At 48.1% G+C, this 22,470-nt stretch overlaps 2 protein-coding genes across 7 annotated transcripts in view; both read left to right on the top strand.

Moving 5' to 3' along the window:
* Nucleotides 349–11,944, top strand: MED20 (mediator complex subunit 20). The gene is given in 4 exon segments (NM_001206352.1): nucleotides 349–492; nucleotides 3,648–3,802; nucleotides 7,782–8,035; nucleotides 10,028–11,944. Coding segments are annotated over 4 exon segments (639 nt in total). The 5' UTR covers nucleotides 349–478; the 3' UTR covers nucleotides 10,244–11,944.
* USP49 (ubiquitin specific peptidase 49) overlaps nucleotides 20,472–22,470 on the top strand; it is a 75,737-nt gene continuing 73,738 nt past the window's right edge. For 3 of the 6 annotated variants that reach the window (XM_021098683.1, XM_021098677.1, XM_021098680.1), the window contains exon 1: nucleotides 20,472–20,556. The gene's annotated coding sequence lies outside the window, so the exon portion shown is untranslated. Of the gene's footprint in view, nucleotides 20,557–20,663; nucleotides 20,753–20,879; nucleotides 21,946–22,470 lie in introns of those variants that run through there. The other 3 variants (XM_021098681.1, XM_021098679.1, XM_021098678.1) reach the window with 3 other exon arrangements.

Genomic DNA, 22,470 nt, shown 5'->3' with positions numbered 1-22,470 from the left:
AGGAAAAGCTCTGAGTGCGCCGGCGCAGGGAACTCCCCAGAGGCCAGACGGTGATTACAGCGCCCCCTGGTGTTCGGAGGCCGGACCTGCCACCATCCCCGCCCCACCCCCTGATAGAGCTCCTGAGTCCTGGAGCTGGACTCCCGAATAAACTCATTGCAATTAACATCGCCTTCTCTAAGCAGTGGCAGTCCAAGCCACGCTTTCTTAGCTTCATGAATCTAGGCCCGGGGTGATTTGTCGAATAGGAAGTCCCCGAGCTGCAAGCCTAGGGGGCGGAGCCCTGCAGTGACGTCACTGGAGGCGCCTGTACGCCCCGTTCCTCGTGGCCGCCGAAGGGACTCGCACTTTTTACGTTATTTCCGGAGCACCTCCTACTACCGAAGCTTTCGTTAGGTCGGTGGTTTCACCTCGCGTGGGCTGCAGCAGAGCACTGCGTATCAGCTGTTCAGTACTGTCATCTTCCTGGCCTAACATCATGGGAGTGACTTGGTAGGACTTCAAGGGATTTCGTGGGGCGAAGCTTGGGGTGGTGAAGGGCCGGTGGAGCCTCCAGTGTCCCCGAGAGGAGGATCGGGATCAGGGTCTGAGAGAGATGCCCTCGAGTTGTGTGGGTGAGGGGACCACTGTGAGGGCTGCGAAATCTGCGGGCCTTTTTCCTCGGAGATGCGCCCCTTCTTTCTCAAAGGTGGCAGGTTAAAAATTTTTATCTTAAGAATCCACCAGTGGTCGCGTACCTCCTTCCGTTTTTCTTGGTATATTCTTCCTGCTCGTCATCCCACAGTACTGCCTGGGGTCGGAAATAGTATGTCGGGTTTAGGACCCATCTGCAGTCAAGGTTGGATGGGTTGTGGGGAGGGAGATAGACAACATTGAAGGCAGTATCTTTTTTAGGTTTTTGCCCTTCCCTATGGCCACTAAATGCAGTTAGACCAGCCTGTGTCTAGTTCTAATTTGGCCATTTTAAGATCTCGGGTCTAGAGGGGGAAAAAAAGAAGCTATTGGGAGTTAGGAGATTGGGATGTTAGGCACATCACCTCCTCAGAACCTGTTTCCTACTATGTTTAATTACATGCTTGGTTTAGTTTCTGTGGACTTAATATCTGTAACGTGTTATGAGTCAGAGTGCAGGGAAATATGGGCCTCATGCTCTTGGAGGCATTAGTTCCAAAATGCTAGATTTCAGGGCTTAAAAGAAAAAAAAAAAAAAAGGTATCTGGAGCATCTTTCCAATCAGAGAGGGCTAGAGGCCAGGGTATCAGGAGTCAGTGGCTATAGAGTCTTCATATAAGAAAAGAGCCTGTGGGAATTCTTCCTCCCAGTCACCCAAGTCTTGCACACTTGTCAGTGACTGCACATTTGCTTCCTGCAGTTGACATCATGAGCCTCTTTGGAAGTCTTTTAGTGTAAGGAGGATGTGAAGAATGGAGATGAAAAGTTTCCTCCGCAGAGGCATGGAATCCTGGAAGCCCCTGTTGTTTTTTTCTTTTCTTTTTTAAATTAAAATATAGTTGATTTACAACATTGTGTCAGTTTCTGCTGTGAGGCCCCTGTTGTTGTTTTTGTTTTTGTTTTTGTTTTCTTTTTTCTTTTTTTCTTTTTAGGGCTGTTCCTACAGCTTTTTTTTTTTCTTCTTCTTTTTTTCTTTTTAGGGCCGTTCCTGTGTCACATGGAAGTTCCCAGGCTAGAGGTTGAATCAGAGCTGTGGCTGCCAGCCTGTGCCACAGCAATGCCAGATCCGAGCTGCATCTGCAACCTACACTACAGCTCATGGCACCGCCAGATCCTTAACCCACTGAGCGAGGCTAGGTGATCGAACCCATATCCTCATGGATACTGGTCACATTCTTAACCCGCTGAGCCACGAGCAGAACTCCGAAGCCCCTGTTCCTTCAGTGCAGAAGGCAGACAGAGGGAAAAGGCCCTCTGTTGGGACCCTTCTCGACTTTTCAGATTCCTAGTACTTTGGACCCCAGTTGTATCATCTAAGGGATTCTCTTATTTTTCAAAATAAAGGCCATCATCATTGTGGCTTGTTAGTGCTCTTCCTGATGGAGATTACTGACAATTTGTAGCAACAGCAGGGGTCTGTTTTTATATTTTCCTTTAGTTGATCATAATTGGTCATAAAGTAATGCAGTACCTCCCAAAATTCAGCCACATAATGATTGTCTTTATGATTTTTATATAACTTCATAGCACTTGAACTATTTATTTTTTTTTAATTTTTTTTTTCTTTTTGCCATTTCTTGGGCCGCTCCCGCAGCATATGGAGGTTCCCAGGCTAGGGGTCTAATCAGATCTGTAGCCGCTGGCCTACGCCACAGCTCACGGCAACACAGGATCCTTAACCCACTGAGCAAGGGCAGGGATCGAACCCACAACCTCATGGTTCCTAGTCGGATTCGTTAACCACTGCGCCACGACAGGAACTCCTAATGCTTTCTTTTGATTCTGTTTTTTTCCTTATAAGTATTTTAACAGACAACTGTATCCTTAGGAAAGCATTCTTTTTTTTTTTTTTCCTCTTTCAGCTGCACTCGAGGCATATGGAAGTTCCCAGGCCAGGGACTGAATCTGAGTCACAGCTGTAAGCTGTGCCACAAATGTGGGAATGTCAGTTCCTTAACCCACTGCCCCAGGGCAGTATCAAACCCATGCCGTCACAGAGACAATGCTGATCCTTAACCACAGTGGGAACTTGGAAAGCTTTCGGTGGAGCATTTAAGAGCATGGACACGGAGCCACCTCACTTGACTACACTGCATTAAGCAGTATGACCTTGTGCCAGTTACTCAACCTCTCTGTTCAGTAGTTTTCTCATTTGTAATGAAGAAATGATTATGCTGTGTCTTATAGGGCTGATGCAAGTTAATTCATCTAAAGGCTTTGGGCACTGCCTGGCTCATAGTTGGTGCTTGGTAATTATTACCTACCACTTAAAGTAGAAGCCAGTTGCACTCTCCATAGAAGGAAATCTTGGAAATAACTTTTTATCTCATTGTTTTGGCTAAATTCTTGTTGCCTCTCACTCTCAAAGATTAGAAACTTGAGGCTTGCTTTCTCTTTGATCCAAGGATCCTTAGAACTTTCTTCATTGATGAAAATGTTCTATGTCACTGTCCGGTACACCAGTTCCTAGCCACTTGTGGCTATTGAGCTATTGAAATGTGGGCAGTGCAACTGAAGAGTTGAAGTTTTCATTTCTGTCGCACATGGCTTGTGGCTCCTGTGCTGGACAGCTTTCGTTCAAAGTGTTAGAGAGTTAGTAAAAACACAGTAACCCCAAATGGAGGCTTTCTCCTTGATGGAGTCAGAACTGAAAGAAACACAGAGTAAATTCCTTTCTCATCACATGACTTAGTGTCACTGAATGCTCGCTCTGTGTGCCACCTAAAACATTGGCACACATGCCACACTTGGGAAATGCAGGTGCAGTAGGCTGTTCTCTGCAAATGTGTGAGACTCCTAAGACCAAGCTCTGGTTCTTAGCAGAGCCCCAGGGACTGTGGGCCTCTATTTCCTTGTCTTTATGAGGGGGTTGGGTTGACGGTGTCTAAGCTGACACCTGGCCCTGATGAGCTGTGATCCTGCGACTGGCTCACGTGAGTCCATGTGCATAATGATTTTGGTCCCCTCCCTTCCAGTGTGTCCCAGATGCCTGTGGCCGAGGGCAAGAGTGTCCAGCAGACTGTGGAGCTACTCACCCGGAAATTGGAGATGCTTGGGGCAGAGAAGCAAGGAACATTTTGTGTGGACTGTGAGACCTACCACACTGCTGCCTCTACCCTTGGCAGCCAAGGTCAGTGAGCGATGGATCTCTGGGATGGCTGGAACCTGGCTTGGACTTAACAGACGTTCACATTCATTCATTGAAGTCTTTCTGTTCTTCTGCTAAGGGTGGTATTCTTGGGCATGTGGCCAATGTGTTTCTGAATTCATTAGTTTTTTGTTTGTTTTGTTTTTCATTTCTTTTTCTGGCCGTACCTGTGGCATGTGGAAGTTCCTGGATTAGGGGTCAGTTGGAGCTGTAGCTCCTGGCCTACGCCGCAGCTTGCAGCAATGCCAGATTCTTTAACCCACTGATCAAGGCCAGGGATCAAACTCACATCCTCATGGATACTAGTTGGGTTCTTAACCCACTGAGCCACAAGAACTCCAGAATTCATTGATTTTTTTTTTTTTTTTTTGTCTTTTTGTCTTTTTTGTTGTTGTTGCTATTTCTTGGGCCGCTCCCGCGGCATATGGAGGTTCCCAGGCTAGGGGTTGAATCGGAGCTGTAGCCACCGGCCTACGCCAGAGCCACAGCAACGCGGGATCCAAGCCGCGTCTGCAACCTACACCACAGCTCACGGCAACGCCGGATCGTTAACCCACTGAGAAAGGGCAGGGACTGAACCTGCAACCTCATGGTTCCTAGTCGGATTCGTTAACCACTGCGCCACGACGGGAACTCCAGAATTCATTAATTTTTGACTTTATTTCTTAGACTGGGCCTATGTTGAAGTCTTTTTTTTTTTTTTTTTTTTTGGTCTTTTGTATTTTTAGGGCCTCACCCACAGCATATGCAGGTTCCCAGGCTAGGGGTTGAATCAGAGCTGTAGCTGCCAGCCTACACCACAGCCACAGCAACATGGGACCACATCTGTGACCTACACCACAGCTTATGGCAATGCCAGATCCTTAACCCACTGAGCAAGGCCAGGGATTGAACCTGCGTCCTCATGGATACTAGTTGGGTTCATTAACCACTGAGCCATGACAGGAACTCCATGTTGAAGTCTTTTTGCACTTTGCAGTTTTTTTTCTTCTTTTTAGCACCACACCTGCTGCATATGGAAGGTCCCAGACTAGGGGTCGAATCTTTTGCGGCAAGAATCAAAAAGAGATAACAGTTGTGAAAGCATTTGTAAAACAAGACACTTGTGTGTAGATAGAGGATGACATGCTACTTCTGTGAAATTCCCTGGCCTGGGTTCTGTTTTCTGATCAGAGCTTTACTTTCAAGGAGCTACAGTCTAGTAGGGGGAACCATACACTCTTTGGCAGGCAGTGGGCTAGGATGGAAGTAGGTCAGAAGGCCTGGAGTTCCGGTTCCGCTGCTGACTGGCTCTGCGCCTTTAGATGTGCAGTTCTCGCACTGACTGGTGATAGCATCCCCTGGAGAGGAGGAAGGTGGGATGGAGGGAGGGCTCTGATAACACCCTGATCCATGGGCCCCACCCCTAGAGTTTCTGACCCCGGAGGTGTAGGGTGGGGTGGATGTGCATTTCTAACCAGTTCCCAGGCGGTGGTGCTGCTGCTGGTCTGCGACCAAAAACCTTAGTTGCCTTTCAGAATATTTTCGGGGCAGTAAAAGCACCTGCAGACTCTCATAGTATGAATTAGTGTATAATCACAGTGAGTATGCTCAGGAGCAAAATGACCCATCAGCTTTGGGTGTCTTTGTGTGAGGGTTGAAAAGTTTTGAATTGGATTTAGCATGTGAAAGGTGTGAATTTGCAGCAGGTGTCAGGAGGGTGCAGGGGGAGGTGAGTGTAGAGCCTATCGGGTTCAGGAAGTGGCAGCCAGTAGAGGCCTGCATAGAGATCACAAGCCCCCACCTGTCTCCTCACTCTTATCCCCACCTGAACCCTACTCTGTCTTTATAGCCTGGTTTAGGTCCTCTATTTCCCATGAATGTTTTTCCTGCTGACTCTTGCCCACTTTAACCTCTCCCTTCCCTGAAGTCTTTCCTTCTTTCTGAAAGACCTCTGGTTACCCCAGACAAGCGACTTTTGTTTTATTGTCTTTTTTTTTTTTTTAGGCCAAACCCGCGGCATATGGAAATTCCCAGGCTAGGGGTCCAAACAGAGTTGCAGCTGCTGGCCTACACCACAGCCAGAGCAACTCGGGATCGGAGCCACTTCTGCAACCTACACCACAGCTCAGCTCACGGCAGTGCCAGATCCTTAACCCACTGAGTGAGGCCAGGGATCGAACCCCCATCCTTACGGATACTAGTTGGGTTCCTTACTGCTGAGCCACAATGAGAACTCCTGTTTTGTTGTCTTTTAAGAAGTTTCTTGCTTGTCTTTAGTGAGGTTGCCAGCTTCTTGAGGCCAGGGGCTATGTCCTCTGTTTGTATGACTCTTAAGCCCTAGCATAAAGTTGGGGATAGTTTAAATATTTAATAAGTATTTGGGGGAGTTCCCGTCGTGGCGCAGTGGTTAACGAATCCGACTAGGAACCATGAGGTTGTGGGTTCGATCCCTGCCCTTGCTCAGTGGGTTAACGATCCGGCGTTGCCGTGAGCTGTGGTGTAGGTTGCAGACACGGCTCGGATCCAGCGTTGCTGTGGCTCTGGCGTAGGCCGGTGGCTACAGCTCCGATTCAACCCCTAGTCTGGGAACCTCCATATGCCGCGGGAGCGGCCCAAGAAATAGCAACAATAACAACAACAACAACAACAAAGACAAAAGACAAAAAAAAAAAAGTATTTGGGATTGTGGCAGTCAGTCCATTAACCCTTTTTAAATTTTTTTTATTTTTTATTTTTTTTAGTAGCCATCTACAGAAGTTCCTGGGCCAGGGATTGAATCAGAGCCTCAGCTGTGACAAGCTGCTGCAGTGCTGGATCCTTAACCCACTGCACCGGGCTAGGGATCGAACTGTGCCTCTACAGCAACTTGAGCCACTGCAGTCGGATTCTTAACCCACTGCGCCACAGCAGGAATTCCAGTCCAATCATTCTAATAGTGAAAGAACCTTGCTTTCTGTTTTTTGCCTTCTTCCATTTTCCACTTAACTAGATAGATACAGCTTTTCTTCCTTCTTGCAGGAAACTGTGGTACTCAGCAAGAAGTCATTTCTCAGAGACTAGAACAGGCAAGCTGGGATTTGAAACTGGATCTTCTGATTCTAGATCCTGAGTTCTTTCTGCTGTAGTTGTGCTGCTGGCTTCCATAGTCAGCTCATAGGTGGCTTACTCTTCTCTGAGGGCTCACCATTGCCTTTGGGATGAAGACTGACTTGGGCAGGAAGGCAAGGCTCTGGCCTCATGCTCAGATGCTCCCCTTTGCTGCTGCTTTGGGGCCACTTCCTGTGTTTTAAAGAGGGAGGAGGCCAAGGAAAGTTAGGGATAGATGGGAACGAGAGTAGCTGCTTTGTTTGGTATGCTCAAATGCTGTTACTTTTATTTTCCTTATTATGTGATATATGACTACACAAAAGTCCATATGTAAAATCTCTGTGAGTTATTAGTCATCAGTAATCATTCATTTGTGAGCCCATCACCAAGAATTAAATTGTGATCTGGAGTTCCTGATGTGGCCAAGGGGGTTAAGCACCCGAACAGTCTCTGTGAGGATGCAGGTTTGATTCCTGACCTTGCTCAGTGGGTTAAGGGTTTGGTGTTGCTGCAAGTTGTGGTGTAGGTCTCAGACGCTTCAGAGTCTGCATGGCTGTGGCTCTGGTGTAGGCTGGCAGCTGCAGCTCTGATTTGACCCTTCGCCTGGGAATGTTCGTTTAAAAAGAAAAAAATGAAGCTGTTAATTAACTCTGTTGAAGTTCCGTGTGTGCCCTTCACCTTTCTCGGGGGGAGGAGGGTTAGGGTGATTTCCACCTGCCCCCTCACCTGCTGGTTCTCTCACTTCCTCTGGAAAAGGCTGTTGGGGCGGGGCTTCCACCCCGGGACTGCTGAGGTGATGCTGGCTTGCCCCTTGGCCTCATTCCAGCATCAGACACTCTTCCCCGTCTGCAGGCGAAGCTCTTGACACTGCCCTGCTCTCCATCCCTTGCAGGTCAGGCGGGGAAGCTGATGTATGTGATGCACAATTCTGAGCACCCTTTGAGCTGCTTCGCCCTCTTTGAGAACGGCCCCTGCCTGATCGCCGACACCAACTTTGATGTGCTTATGGTAAAACTCAAGGGCTTTTTCCAGAGCGCCAAAGCCAGCAAGATTGAGACCCGGGGCACCCGTTACCAGTACTGTGATTTCCTCGTGAAGGTGGGCACGGTCACGATGGGGCCCAGTGCCCGGGGCATCTCTGTGGAGGTAAGACCTCGGTGAACTAGGAGCAGGGGTGCCGAGAGGACTGGCTCTGCCAATTTTCAGGGGCCCTGAGTACAGCCTGAGGTTCCTGCCTCCCTGGTTCCTGCCCGCAGAGCAGGAGCTGCTCCCTGCTCTCCCTGCATCTTCTACCTGTTCTTTAATCACTCGGGGACTTTCTAGCCCAGGATGGCAATGGGAAGCTCAGTCCTCAGCGGGTAGGAAGCTTAGGAAGGCCAGCTTGCTGCAGGGGGAGGGATGGTCGGGGGCAGGTGAATCATGGAAGAGCAGTCACCCAGCACCAGAAGGACTGGAGCAGACCAGGGCGGCTTTCCGTGCAGTCCACTCTGGGAGGCAGGCCCTGAATCATGTGTCCACACACCTCCCCTCAGCATGCCTTAAGATGGTCTCCAGAGTTCCAAAGCAAGAATGAGCCTTTCCTTTTGCCACACTGTCCACTTCCTTTCTCAGTGGAAAGGGGTGTGTGTAGTGACTTCATCTTTGCGGCATATATTGAAAATGGCAAAGAGAGAGTGTGGCAGCAGCTGGCTTTGGGAACAGTGAGAGCTTGCCATCTACCATGGTCCTAGCACTGTGTGAGGTAGGAAATTAAGTAAGCGACAGAGCCTGCCTTTTGGAAATTTATGACTTATCTGATAGCACTTAGATCTGGAATCTAATATACAGCACAAATGAACCTTTCTACAGAAAAGAAAATCATGGACTTGGAGAACAGACTTGTGGTTGCCAAGGGGTAGGCCGAGGGAGTGGGATGGACTGGGAATCTGGGGTTAATAGATACAAACTGTTGTCTTTGGAATGGATAAGCAATGAGATCCTGCTGTATAGCCCTGGGAACTATATCTGGTAGCTTATGATGGAGCATGATAATATGAGAAAAAAGGATATATGTACGTATGTGTGACTGGGTCACCTTGCTGTACAGTAGAAAATTGACAGAACACTGTAAACCAACTATAATGGAAAACAATAAAAATCTTTAAATAAAAAAAATTTTTTTAATGAAAGTTTATAATTTAGTAAGAGCAAAGTCCAAACACTCAAACTGATTTGGAAGTTCATCTATAAGAAGTGCTGTAAAAGAGACACAGGCTGCCCTGGGAATTCTGGCCAAAGAGAGGGCTAACGACTTTGGGGATTGGGGCGCCTCTTGCAGAAGGAGCACCTAAGTGGGGGCCTTAAAATGTGGAGATACAGGGATAGGAAAATCCTAAAAAGCGTCCCAGGTGGAGCAAAGGGCATGAGTGGTGATCATTGGGTGATACTCCAGGACCTCTAGGGCCAAGATTTCCTGACCGTTTTCATTTGCAACTCACCCTGCATTTGTCAGGACCCGCTGGGAGCCTGCTCTTTCTCTTCCACGTTCCCAACTTCGTAGTACAAACACATCCCAGCTGTTTCTTTACTTATTTCTTCTTACGGTGACCATAATTTCCCCTGCCATCTCTCCAGTGAACAATTAGGAGAGAAGGAGAAAGCCTTTGGCCCCTATCCCGTGGCTTGGGAGACCATTTCTTTGGGTCAGAGCCCAGGCTGGCTGTACCCTGGAGTAATATTTGGTCTTGAAGTGGCTTATGAGTGTATGTGTCTACTTTGCCCCCAGTATGCATACGTGCTCTTTCCCCTGAATTTGGTTTTCTCTCTCAGAATTTTCCTGAGCTCTCCATGAATCTTTATGCATCCTGGCCGGGGCTGTATAGTTCTGAGATAATTAAAAGGGGCCTAGATCTGCCCTTGGGTCTTGTGGGTAGGGCTGTGGGTTGGTAACCCCAAGCTGCAAATGTCTGAGCCTAAAGGGAATGGTGCTGGTGTGTCGAATCCCTGGGGGTTGGGTTGGCGGTTTCCTGCGGGGCAGCGCTGTGCAGGTGTGCGTCTTTGGCCCATAGTCTGAAAAGGTGGGAGCAGAGGCAAGAGCTGCCTGAGAAGCAGATGACCTGTCCCTGCTCTCCTCACCCTCCGTCTTTCTTCCGGCCCCAGGTGGAGTATGGCCCCTGTGTGGTAGCTAGCGACTGCTGGAGCCTGCTGCTTGAGTTCCTGCAGAGTTTTCTGGGCAGCCACACCCCAGGGGCTCCTGCAGTGTTTGGGAACAGACACGACGCAGTCTACAGCCCAGCAGACACCATGGTCCAGTACATGGAACTCTTCAACAAGATCCGCAAGCAGCAGCAGGTGCCGGTGGCGGGGATTCGATAGTGACTGGCCGCCTGGCTGAGCTCTGTCGCCAGGGGAACTCCACCAGAGGAGCAGGTGCTGCCCCCTCAGGCCCTGAGACCCCGGAAGCCCAGGGCAGACAGGGAGGTGTCCCTCCCTCTCCAGGTCCCAGTTCTGGGGCTCTGGCCCCCCCTTCCCCTGACCCTCACACACAGCCTCCCCACAGCTGTTTCACCCCTCGCCCTGCTGGACCTGGCCTGTCCTCAGGAATGTAATTATGAAGAGTTGACAAGTTTGCAGCTTTCCTGCTTTAGGGGGAAAGGGAGCATGGGGGCGACCCTGCCTAGTGTCAGTAGGGACTGCAGTCTGTCTCCAACTACTGAGGACTTGGCCCAGGCCCACAGCAGGCAGGCTGCATGTTGCATTTGGGCCGTGTTGTAATACAGGCCTCTCCCTCTGCTCTGGGATGTGGCTGGGCCTCTCCTGGAAAAGGAGAAGGAGACACTGCTTATTTGATGGCTATCATTTCTGGCCTGTTTGCTGAGATGAATTGGGAGCTGCCAGAGTCCTTTGAAGTCTCTCTCTTGGACATCTTTCCATTGTGATGTGAGCTCTGTTAAGACACAGGCTAAGCTGCTCTAATAAGGAGAACCTAAAGTACAGTGGCTCTTAGAAGTTGGTGTTTCTCTTTTCTAACAGTACAGAGTAATCAGATAGTCTGGGGAGATTTAACTCCCCGAGGTCATTAGGAACTCGATTTCCTTCTGTCTTGTTCTGCCACCCTAGGGTGTTCTCCTTGGGTGAGTCCAAGCAGTCTTCAGCTCCACATCCATATCCCCTGGGGAAAAAGAGGGACCAGGTTTCTTTCTTAAAGGATATGACCTGGAGTTGTCCAAGTTACTCTGGTCACACTTTGCTGAAAGGGTCTCTGGGACCTAGAGCCTCTTCCTTGGGTGGTCGCATGCCCAGTTAAAGCTCTGGGGGTTCTGTGACTAAAAGATGAAGGAGAAAACAGATTTGGGGGCCCAATTAGTAGCCTCTGCTACATAGAGCTCCATGGATGTGCCCAAGAATGCTTGCTGGTATTTTGCAGAGAGCACCCCTGTGAGTTAGCCACTCATTTCTACCAGTTGGGTTGGGACAGAGCTGATGCCAGAGCCACTTTAGCTGGAGCAGTCACACTGGGAAGTCACTTCCGCACCCCCTGCCTAAGTCTCAGCATCAAGACCTCTCCAATTCTCATGAGCCCAGAGCTTTGGGTTGGGCAGTTGACCTGAGGCTCACGCTGTGTTTCATGGTTTCCTGAGCTCTTCCTCCTCGTCTCGTTTGAGCCTCAAAGCTGCTCATTTGACGACCTGCATTGCCTGCCCACCCTGCTCCTGCTTTGGAAATGTTCAGTCTGGGTGATGTCGAGATACACGGTCAGAGATGGTCTTGGGAGATGTGTCACTGTACACACTGCAGTGTTGTCCTCAAGGATACTTTCCCTCATCAAAGCCACCTAAAGAGAAATTGTTTTCAGATCTAAAGCCTCTGCAGCAACAATCAGGTAGTGGTCATGTTTTTTTCCCTTTTAGCTTTGGCTGGCAGAAGGCTCAATTCAGCTTTATAACTGGAGGACCTGTCATCCTGTTTTTTGTTCTTACCTCTTCCTGACTTTGTTCCCTTGTCTCATTTTTACTTTTTTAAATGGAGGTATGTTTTAGGTATTATTTTCACGCAATAAAATGCAGAGATTTTTTATGTTTTTGGCCTTCTGATTTATGTTTGCTCTTGTCCAGACTTACTGTTTGTATTTTTCTGTGGGGCTACCTCAGATCTTTGATGAGATCAGTTAGCCTTTTGAACATAACGTGTTCCCAAAAATATACAGAAATCGAGTGTGGTAAATCTGACTCCAGACTTATGCATTGTAAGGAGGGATTCCTAAAAACTGAAAAATTGTATGAATTCCCCAACCCTTTAGGCAGAATCTTGGCTCATAAATTTCCAACATTCTTCACTTTTGCTCTTGGCCCTTATTTTGAGCACTCATTTGACCACCTTTCAGTGCAGTGAACACTAGCTCAAACTTTAAGAACTGCCACTTTGGTACTTTTGTCTGTCTTTGTTCTTTGCATCAATTAAAGAAAGATTATCACTCAAAAAGGCAGGCGATGCAATACATTTCTTAATTTAACAAATCTGGCTCCACTCGCCAAGTTACCAAAACTGAACCAGTAACTCGTGGAAAGGGCCCAGTGTCATCCAGATTTTGTCTGTAAGTGTGAAAGGGGCTTTCAAGAGTAATTTAGGATTATCAGTGTATAATGTTTGAAAGTTCAAGTTGAATGAAAGTTGAGGAGCACTTGTATAGAGGGGAAAGGGGCGTGGTCATCCTCATTTTATAAATGAAGAAAACTTAGGCTCAGCTAGTAAATGGAGATGCCATATTTTGGATTCAGATCTCACACTAGACTATCTTCCTGTCCCTCCTTGCTTTGCTTCCAGTTGCTTTACTCATCTCCCCATTGGTAGCTTCCTCTGAAAGAGCAGAAACCAGGACATTTCTAGGATCCTGCTAACATGTCACCTTGGTGGGTACCCTTGGCAGAGTCACATAGAAATCTGCCAACCTTGACTGTCAGAGCCATGCAGGGCAGTGTTAGGGTCAAGTGCCAAGTAGTCACATGTCCCCCACCGTGTATTGGTGTCACAGCTCCACGGAGGAGGGGACACCTAGAGACTGACCACCCCTCCCCACCACCAGGTCTGCCCCAACTCCGTGTGTCCAGTGTTCATTCCTGAGGCCTCAGGATGAAGGAGGTTGTGAAAATTTTTCTTTTCAAATCCCAGAAGCTGAGGGGAGCGGTTAGAAATTCCCACCTAAGAATGTTTTCCAGGTGTCAAAAGTCGAGACTTAAAGATACAGCATAGGAAGGGCGACAGGCTGAATATTTTGAGCACATTTGGAGTAGATCTAGAGCCAGGCAGGACTTGTGCAGCCTTGCTGTCCCAGGCCTGTACCTCCAACGTGGCCTTTCCCTCCCCCATGGCCTCCCTCTAGGTACCTGCCGCTGTCTGGGAGCCTTGGGCTGCAGGCCCTGGTCACAGGTGTCACGCAGAATGGCCAAGACCAGCTGTGTTACACTTGGGTCCTCCCCTCTAGGGTTGGAGTCTTTGGCCTTCAAGCCGTCACTTCTCATGGCGGGGATTCTCCCCCAGGGTGAGTTCCGGTGGTTGTGTAGAGCCTTCCAAAGTCAGTCTCTTGGGTTAGAAGGGCCCCTTGAGGTCACAGTTTGACCATCGGTCGGTACTCCGGTCTTGACGCCATCCCTCCCAGAGGTCAGGCAGACTCGACCTGGCCTCATCTAGGGAAGTCACTTCCCTGTGTGTTTCATTTTTGTCATTGCGTCTGGGACAAAAATCAAATCAAAACAAAACACACCCGTCCTTTCCCTCCCAGACAGTGGAGACCATTGTACATAATGAGTAAACTGATTGTTGGTGCTGGATTTGATTTGATTTGATTTTTTTGATTCAGGGGCAGCTCTCTCCTTGCTTTTTCTTTGTGTGTGTGTCTTTTATTGTCTTTCTTTTTGTCTTTTCTAGGGCCGAACCTGCAGCCTATGGAGGTTCCCAGGCTAGGGGTCTAATTGGAGCTGTAGCCACCTGCCTACACCACAGCCACAGCTATGCTAGATCTGAGCCGCATCTGTGACCTACACCACAGCTCGTGGCAACACTGGATCCCCAACCCACTGAGCAAGGCCAGGGATCGAACCTGCAACCTCATGGTTCCTAGTCAGATTCACTAACCACTGAGCCACAACAGGAGCTCCCGGTGCTGGATTATTTTATTTTATTTTTTGCTTGTTAGGGCCGAACTAGCAGCATGTGGAGGTTCCCAGGCTAGGTGTCAAATCGGAGTTACCCACTGGCCTACACCACAGCCACAGCAGTGCAGGATCCAAGCCGCATCTGCAACCTACACCACAGCTCACAGCAACACCGGATCCTTCACCCACTGAGCAAGGCCAGGGATCGAACCCATAACCTCATGGTTCCTAGTCAGATTCATTTCCACTGCACCACAACGGGAACTCCTTGGTGCTGGATTTGGAGCAGACTCTGCCTCCAGCCTCACTGAAGGTCCTCAACCCCGAGGGAGCCTCGAGGCCTAAGATGTCTTTCCTGTGGACCTGGCTTTATGTTTAAGTGCGGTTTTCTGGGAATAGGATTTACAGGGTTTATTAGCGTTTCTCAAAGGTCTGTGATCCAAAAAAGTCTCTAAAGGGAGAGCAGCCTGAAGGGAAACAGCAGGGAGACAAAGGCAAAGCAAGTGTGAGATGACACCCAGCTGACTTAGCACGAGCCGCATTTTGAAGCCTGTGCCTCTATCCAGGGATTTCCCTCCTTCATCTTCAGGCCTTCCCGTCAGTTTCTGGGAAGTTGGACTGTGTTCCTGCTCTTATCTTCCCTATAGGTTCCCCCTTTTCCTGTCTCTCCACTCACGCACTCCCACGTGCGTGCGCACACACCCCCCACCTCTCGGGAATGAGTAGGAATAAATATGTATAAAGCCGTCCATAGCTTTGTGGCCCCAGGAATTACTCTTCCATTATGACACACTCTATGGGATCTGAAAGTTATTCTGTTGTAATGGCATTTGGCCTAATGAGTGTGTTTTCATTTTTCTGAATGATGGTGATTGGCAAGGCAGGAAAATAGTTTTCCTTGCCTCTGATGAAATGAGCAAGTTAAAAAAAAAAAAGATCCTTGGAACTCTTAGAGCAAAGAGTCCTAATTCTCTCATAGTCTCTATTTCCTAACACATCCCTGCCCTGTCACGGGGCAGAGACCTGTTTTTAAGATTAATGTGACTTTTCTTTGGAGGCTTTAAAAAGAATTTAGGGACCACATTTATTCAGAATTGGGTATTGGCAATCTTCTGTCATGTGGGAAAGGCAGGGCTGGAAATAGGGAGGTGACAGGTGTGCCAAGGCAGCCTACTAAAGGGAAGAGAACACGGCAGTCGGAGGCAGATGGCTGGGCGCCAGCCATTGAGCTGTCCCTGAGTTGCCAAGCAACTTCCACCAAGTTCACATTCCTGGGTCTCATCCACATAGTGGGAATAATGATGCCCTTTTCTCATATTTCTTTGGCCTGTTGAGAGGCTCAAGGGAGGATAGATGTGAAGAGTGCTTTGTAGGCAAGGTGATGGCTCTCTGCTCTTGTATCTTTGAAAGTTCCCAGGCCAGGGATCAAACTGAAGCCACTATAGTGACAATACCATATCCTTTTTTTGTTTGTTTTTGTCTTTTTGCCTTTTCTAGGGCCACTCTCACGGCACACGGAAGTTCCCAGGCTAGGGGTCTAATCGGAGCTGTAGCTGCCGGCCTACACCACAGCCACAGCAACACAGGATCCGAGCCGCATCTGCGACCTATACCACAGCTCAGGGCAACGCCGGATCCTTAACCCATTGATCGAGGCCAGAGATTGAACCTGCAACCTCATGGTTCCTAGTCAGATTCGTTAACCACTGAGCCACAACGGGAACTCCAACAATATTGTATCCTTAACATGCTGTACCACAAGAGAACTCCTGTTCTTGCATCTTTTTAATGGTGCTAAAGGTATTGGTATACGGTCAGGATGTTTAAGATGGGAAGATAGGGGTCATTACTGCTTGGTGGCAGGCTAAAATTCTCCTCCAGTGCAAAGGATTTAGAATAGTAGAGAACAAGCAGCAAGGAGAGAGGGTCCAGAGAAGGTGTCTGTTGTACAGATGTATTTCTGTTATCAAATCAGTGAGCACAGGTGTATTATGGACCATCTCTAGAGCATAGATATATTTTTAATGTTTATTCATAGCATTGAGATTTTACTGGTTCTCTGACAGCCTAAAGGAAAAGAAGCTGAGCTTTAAAAAAAAAAAGTAGTGTCATAGCAACTGTATCTTCTTTGTACAACACTTCCATCCCTGGTCCCCTTCAGCTCCCAAGGCTTTGTTGTGTCTACTTCTGAACTGGTTTTTTGATTCCAGTGTTATATGATGACTGCATTCATAACCAGTTGTGTCTGAAGAAAATTCAGTGTTCCTCAATCTATTTTCCATTCCTCATGGTTGAACCCCCCCCCCCCAATGTCTTAACTCTAGAGCTACAATAAAACCTTGTTAGCTGTCCTTTGGGCTTTTTCATATTTTAGTTATCTAAAATAGTCTTAATTTTTTTGGTCTTTTTTTTTTTTTTTTTTTGCTATTTCTTGGGCCCGCTCCCGCGGCATATGGAGGTTCCCAGGCTAGGGGTCCAATCAGAGCTGCAGCCACCAGCCTACGCCAGAGCCACAGCAACACGGGATCCGAGCCACGTCTGCAACCTACACCACAGCTCACGGCAACGCCGGATCGTTAACCCACTGAGCAAGGGCAGGGACCCAACCTGCAACCTCATGGTTCCTAGTCGGATTCGTTAACCACTACGTCACGACCGGAACTCCTAAAATAGTCTTCTTAGAGTTCCCTGGTGGCTCAGTGGGTTAAGGATCCAGCATTGTCACTGCTATGACTCAGGTCCAATCCCTGGAAACTTCCTCATGCTGTGGGTGTGGTCTAAATAAATAACTAGATAGCTTTCTTTTTCTGCTCCAATCTGATGCGTAATTCTCAAATTTTTTGGTCACAGGGTTTCTTGATAGTCTTAAAATTTTATATAGGTTATATCTGTTGATATTTACCTTATTAAAACTTATAATGAGGGGTTCCCATCATGACTCAATGGTTAATGAATCCGACTAGGAACCATGAGGTTGCGGGTTTGATCTCTGTCCTTGCTCAGTGGGTTAAGGATCCGGCATTGCCGTGAGCTGTGGTGTAGGTTGCAGACTCGGCTTGGATTCTGCGTTGCTGTGGCTCTGGCGTAGGCCGGTGGCTACAGCTCTGATTCGACCCCTAGCCTGGGAACTTCCATATGCTGCGGGAGCCCAAGAAATGGCAAAAAGACAAAAACAAAACAAAAAAACCCAACAAACAAACAAAAAGGACTTATAATGAAAAAAAGGATTTGTTCATTTAAAGGTAACAGTAAACCCATCATCTGTCAACATAAATAAAATATTCTAAAGAAAAATAACTTTTTCAAACACATTTAGAAGAGTGGCATTGTTTTATGTTTTTGCAAATCTCTTGAACGTCTGGCATTCCAATAGTGAATTCTAACATCTGCTTTTGCAGTCGGTCTGTTGAAATTGGTTGTTTGGTTAAATAGGCAGAAAATCCAACTTCATACGGAGGTGTAGTTGGAAAAGGGAAAGAGATAGTGATACCGTCTTCCAGTAATGGTGGATGTTCTCCAATACTGCATCACAACTCTGCTAAAGGTTAGTTGCAATGTGGCATCTCAGACACTATCAGTGAACTCTTTATTATATTAACATTCATTGATTTATTTTGCACTTAGAAGGGATCTTTTACCCATATATGATTTTGTAGCACTGTCCATTGATCGTTTGCAAAATATTGCATATCTTTTAAATGTTGACACATTTTACTATATAATATCAAAAAATCGTTTTTGTGGAGCTTCTATTGTGGCTCAGCAGGTTATGAATGCGACTGGTATCAATGAGGACATGGGTTCTATCCCTGGCCTTGCTCAGTGGGTTAAGGGTCCAGCGTTGCTGTGAGCTGTGATGTAGGTCACACACCTGGCTCAGATCTGGTGTTGCTGTGGCTATGGCGTAGGCTGGCAGCTAGCTGCAGCTCCAATTCGACCCCTAGCCTGGGAACTTCCATGTGCTGTAGGTGCAGCCCTAAAAAGAAAAAAAAAGTCGTATTTGTTAATATCACCACCAATCTCATCAGAAAAGTCTTGGAAAGGTATTAAGCTCACAGTGACAGATAAAAGTTTTCAAAAATTCTAAGCTTTGCTTGAGAGCTTGAATTTGATCATTGCTAGCAAATGCTGTCAGGCTTAATTTGTTTATTTTTAAGAAACTATCTGTCAGATTCCCAAGGCTGAATGATTATAGTTTATCTGTTAGCTGTTCTTTCAAGTAAAAATGCTATTCCATGAATTGCTAATTCAGCTCAAAATTCAGAGAGATCACACAAATGCTTTTCCTCAAGAAAAACACTGTATTTAGGTAAGGAGCAGAAGTGCTTTATGCCTATATCCACTTAATCACATAGGACAGTATTCTTGAAAAATATGTTCTTACATAAAACAGTTTTTATTTTAGTGCTTCATCAAAGACTTCCTTAAGGTGAAGCAGGTATTATTTTTTTCTGTGAATGGGTGGCAGTGAAGAATACCTTGACTACTAGTACAGTTTAGTGCCCTTGCCTTGATTTGTGTTAAGGCAGCAGCAGTTTTATTTATCCATTGTTACTTTTGTATCATTACTGCAAGTGCCATCACAGTGAGAAAGGCAAATAATGTATTACTATGAGAATAGTTTTGATTTCAGGGTCTGCGGGTGCTTTGAGAACAGCTCGTGGAATAAATGCATGCTTACAGCACTGAGAATCTTTCCCCCAGATTACTATTTTGTGAGCACTCCTTCCTTCAGAAATCTTAAGTGGCTCCAAAAGCCTTCACTCAAAAAAAGTACCTATTATGTGTCAGGCACTTTGTTAGGGAAATAACACTGAATAAGATACAATCTTTATTCTCCAAGAATATTTTTGAGGGGGAATAAGAGGAGAAAATAGATAACTAAGGAATTACAGTGCAAGATAAGAATTTCTTAAAGTTATGTTAAAGGTGTTAGGCAACAAAGGGAACGTGAAATTTTATATCTAACTCTGAGCTCTTGAACCACATAGCAGATTCTCACCAAATCAGTCACCATGTCCTCTCCTTCCATCAAACGTTTTTAAAATGTCTAAGTGAGGGGAGTTCCCGTCGTGGCGCAGTGGTTAACGAATCCGACTAGGAACCATGAGGTTGCGGGTTTGGTCCCTGCCCTTGCTCAGTGGGTTAACGATCCGGCGTTGCCGTGAGCTGTGGTGTAGGTTGCAGACACGGCTCGGATCCAGCGTTGCTGTGGCTCTGGCGTAGGCCAGTGGCTACAGCTCCAATTCGACCCCTAGCCTGGGAACCTCCATATGCCGCGGGAGCGGCCCAAAGAAATAGCAAAAAGACAAAAAAAAAATAATAATAAATAAAATAAAAAAAAAAAATAAAATGTCTAAGTGAATTAGTTTTGGAAATGATTTCACAGGTTTGGCTCCAGGCATTGCAGTTTCATGCTTACACGTGCACCTGCTCTCTCCCCTTTTTTATTTTATTTGTTGTTCTTTGGCTTTTGTTGCTTCTCTATTTCATTTTTACAAGTATGTAGCCTTGACCCGGTGTAGCTGGCAATGCATATATTTCTCTTCCTTGACCTTGTATTTTAATGTATTAGCTGTTCAGCCTTGCTGTTGCGTGATGTAACAGTGTTGGTCTTATTTGTAGGAAATGTCACACACACACACACCCCTACCCCACCCCGCAAGTTAAGTCTGGACAATGCACCCCAGAGGCTGCTCGGGAAGGAAGCCTTTTCTGAGGCAGAGACTTGCAGAAATAGTCACTGTTCTGTTTCCCTGGGGTCTCTATCCCCACGGTCTGCTGAACTTAACTCAGTTTAAAGCGGCAAACCTTTTCCTTGGAGGTATTTCCGTAAAACAGCTGAATCCCCCCCTGGGTCATCAGTGGCGAAAGTCAGACACGTGCTCACCCGCCTGGGAGCCAATAGTAACTTTTACAAACGCTGCCTCAGGAAACCCACAGTTCGGAGGCTGCTTCTTTCGGACATAGTGAAAAATAAAGACTTAACAGAACAAAACAAAAACAGACGGGATAGCGAGGAAATCTTTCCCCCTCGGCAGTGGGCAGAGATGTTAAAGGAGCTCCAAAAGGAGTGCGGGGGAACTATCGTAAAATTCCTTTACGGTTCTGCGGGCAGAAGGGCCGGGGAGAAAGGGGGTGGAGATGGCTCTGGCGAGTCTCTGGCCCTTTAAGGAGGAGGGAATAGCCGTAAGACTCTGTACCTTTAAGAGTCTCTTTGTCTGGAAACCTCCTTATTTACCCTCCTGTGCTTCAACCAAACTTCGACCCGCGATTCACAACGCTTCTCTACGCCGCCGCCCCTTACGCCGGGCTCAAATCGGCGGCGCGTCGGTGGCTAACCCTAAACTCGGCCGCCCCGGCGCGAACCCTCGGAGAGGATGTCTGTGCCGAGTCGGGGCCCAGCGCTGCGCCGTTGGCGCAATGCGGGGCCCGGGGGGCGGGGCTCCAGCGGGCGGGCCAATGGGCGGGCAGGGGGCGGGGCCATGTTCGGTTGTCTCGCGCCCTGGTGACAGCTCGCGCGTGCTGATGATGGCGGTAAATAGAGGGGGGGGTCGGGGGAGGGGGCGGAGGAGGGGGGCGGCTGCGAAGCGGGTAGCTCCAGGGGGTGGGGGGGCCGGGGGCCGGGGAGGACGCGACGGCCGGGGAGCCCATTCTGAGACTCAGAGGCGGGGACAGGAGTCTCCAGCACACGGGCCCTCCCCTTTAAAGAAGCAAAATCCTCACACACCGGGTGAGGGGCGACAAAGGCGGCGCGCGCCTCGCGGGCGGGAGGAGCGGCGGCAGGGGGCGGGACCGCGGCGCCGGCGGGCTGGGGGCGCCCGGGGCGGGGTCCGGCGGGGGGCCAGAGCCGGCAGTCCCGGCGCGCCAGCCCTTTATTTTGGCGGGGTGGGCGACCACTGGGTTTGGGGTAAAAGCCTTGAGGGGAGAAGGGAAGGAAGGTTTGAGGGCGGTTGGGGGGAACGGGTCTGAGCTTGAGATGAGGAGGATTAAGGGGAGAAAAGGTTAGAAGGCAGGGAGAGGAGGAGTGAGAAAAAGCCAGCTAGGGAGGTAGGAAGCAGGCAAAACCCAGGGTGGGTGATAAGGAAGCCGGGCAGGGAATAGGTTAGGAAGACCAGCCTGGGAAGAGGGATCCACGGGTTCGGTGTGAGAGCACGGGTTTGGAGGGGTAAGCTTGGTAGGGGCTCGTAGTGGGGTGAGGGATACTGGGGTAAGAGTTGGAAGTGGAAGGCAAGGAGGGGCAGAGCTGGGGTAGTAGTTGAGAGTAGAGGAGGGAGAGTGATTAAGAGCCAGACGTGACAAGGGTGTGAACTAGTGCAGAGCGAGATGAGCTGAAGGACTGGGACCGGCGGTGGGTGGGAACTGCAAGGTTCTGAGAAAGGTATGGGTTAGTGGGTGGGCGGTGGGTGGAAATTGTTGAAAGTGAGCGAGGGCGAATGAGACACTGGACTAGTACCAGGTGGAGTTAAGAATAAGTGCGGTAGAAGTGGAAGGGTGAAAGGAAATAGAGCTGAGAGATGGGGCGTTCGTAGGACAATTCGGGGACCGGAAAAGCTGAAAGGAGAGAGTGAGGGTGTGAGACGAGATGGCGATCTGGGACAAGGTAACTGGGGAATTGTGTTAATTGACGAGGTTCCGAAAAATCCAAGGTGCAGACAGTGAGGTGTAGAGACGAGGCTAAAAGCAGACGGTGAGGAGATGGAGATGGACCCCAGGATTTAAAGGATGAGATGGGGAGTGAGGGAAGAGGGTTGAGAGAGGCTTGGGGAAGCCGGATGGATGCAGAGCTGGGGTAGACGGCACAGGGATGGGAATCAAGTGTACTGTGGAGGAGATGCTCCAGAAGGTCTGCGTGGGTCAGGGCACAGGTGCTGTAGTGAAGGAGCAAGTGTAGGGAGCCTTTGGTGAAGAAGAGGAGGAACCATGGTGAGTGAAAAGAGACCTAGAGATAGGGGTAAAAACTAAAAAGTAACAGTGGAGGCGAGGGAGGGGGGTATCAGGAAAGGAATTCTTTGTGCAGAAGAGAACTGTGTGTTGAAACTGTGAGTCCTTTTGTCCGTAAAAGTAGGAAATTCCAGAAACCTCTTTCTCTCTTCAAGGAATGTTGAATCTGCTTCCACCTTTCTTGGCTTTTAAATCGACTTTCATGTCCACTTTGAAAAGATGAGACCCATTTTGATTTGATTTTGTTCTTGTATGAATGATAAAGCAATAACAGGGAGCTGAGAAGCTCTGCATTTCACTTGGTGCTGGGATAATGGGGAAATGGGTTGTATTTCCAGTGTGGCTGTGCCTGTGAGGTGTGACAGTGTTGTGTCGTAGCAGTGTGGTACCTGACAAGCAGTGGGCTGAGTGCTTTATTGACAGCATTTTCTTTTTCAGTGGAGAGCACACTGTGGTTGAGATAGAGAAAGATGAAAATCTTTTTGTTTTGTTTAATCAACCAGATTT

Source organism: Sus scrofa, chromosome 7, assembly GCF_000003025.6.
Source record: "Sus scrofa isolate TJ Tabasco breed Duroc chromosome 7, Sscrofa11.1, whole genome shotgun sequence".
NCBI classification, from domain to species: domain Eukaryota; kingdom Metazoa; phylum Chordata; class Mammalia; order Artiodactyla; family Suidae; genus Sus; species Sus scrofa.
The sequence above is the reverse complement of the archived record's forward strand: the minus strand, read 5'-3'. Positions and strand labels throughout refer to the sequence as shown.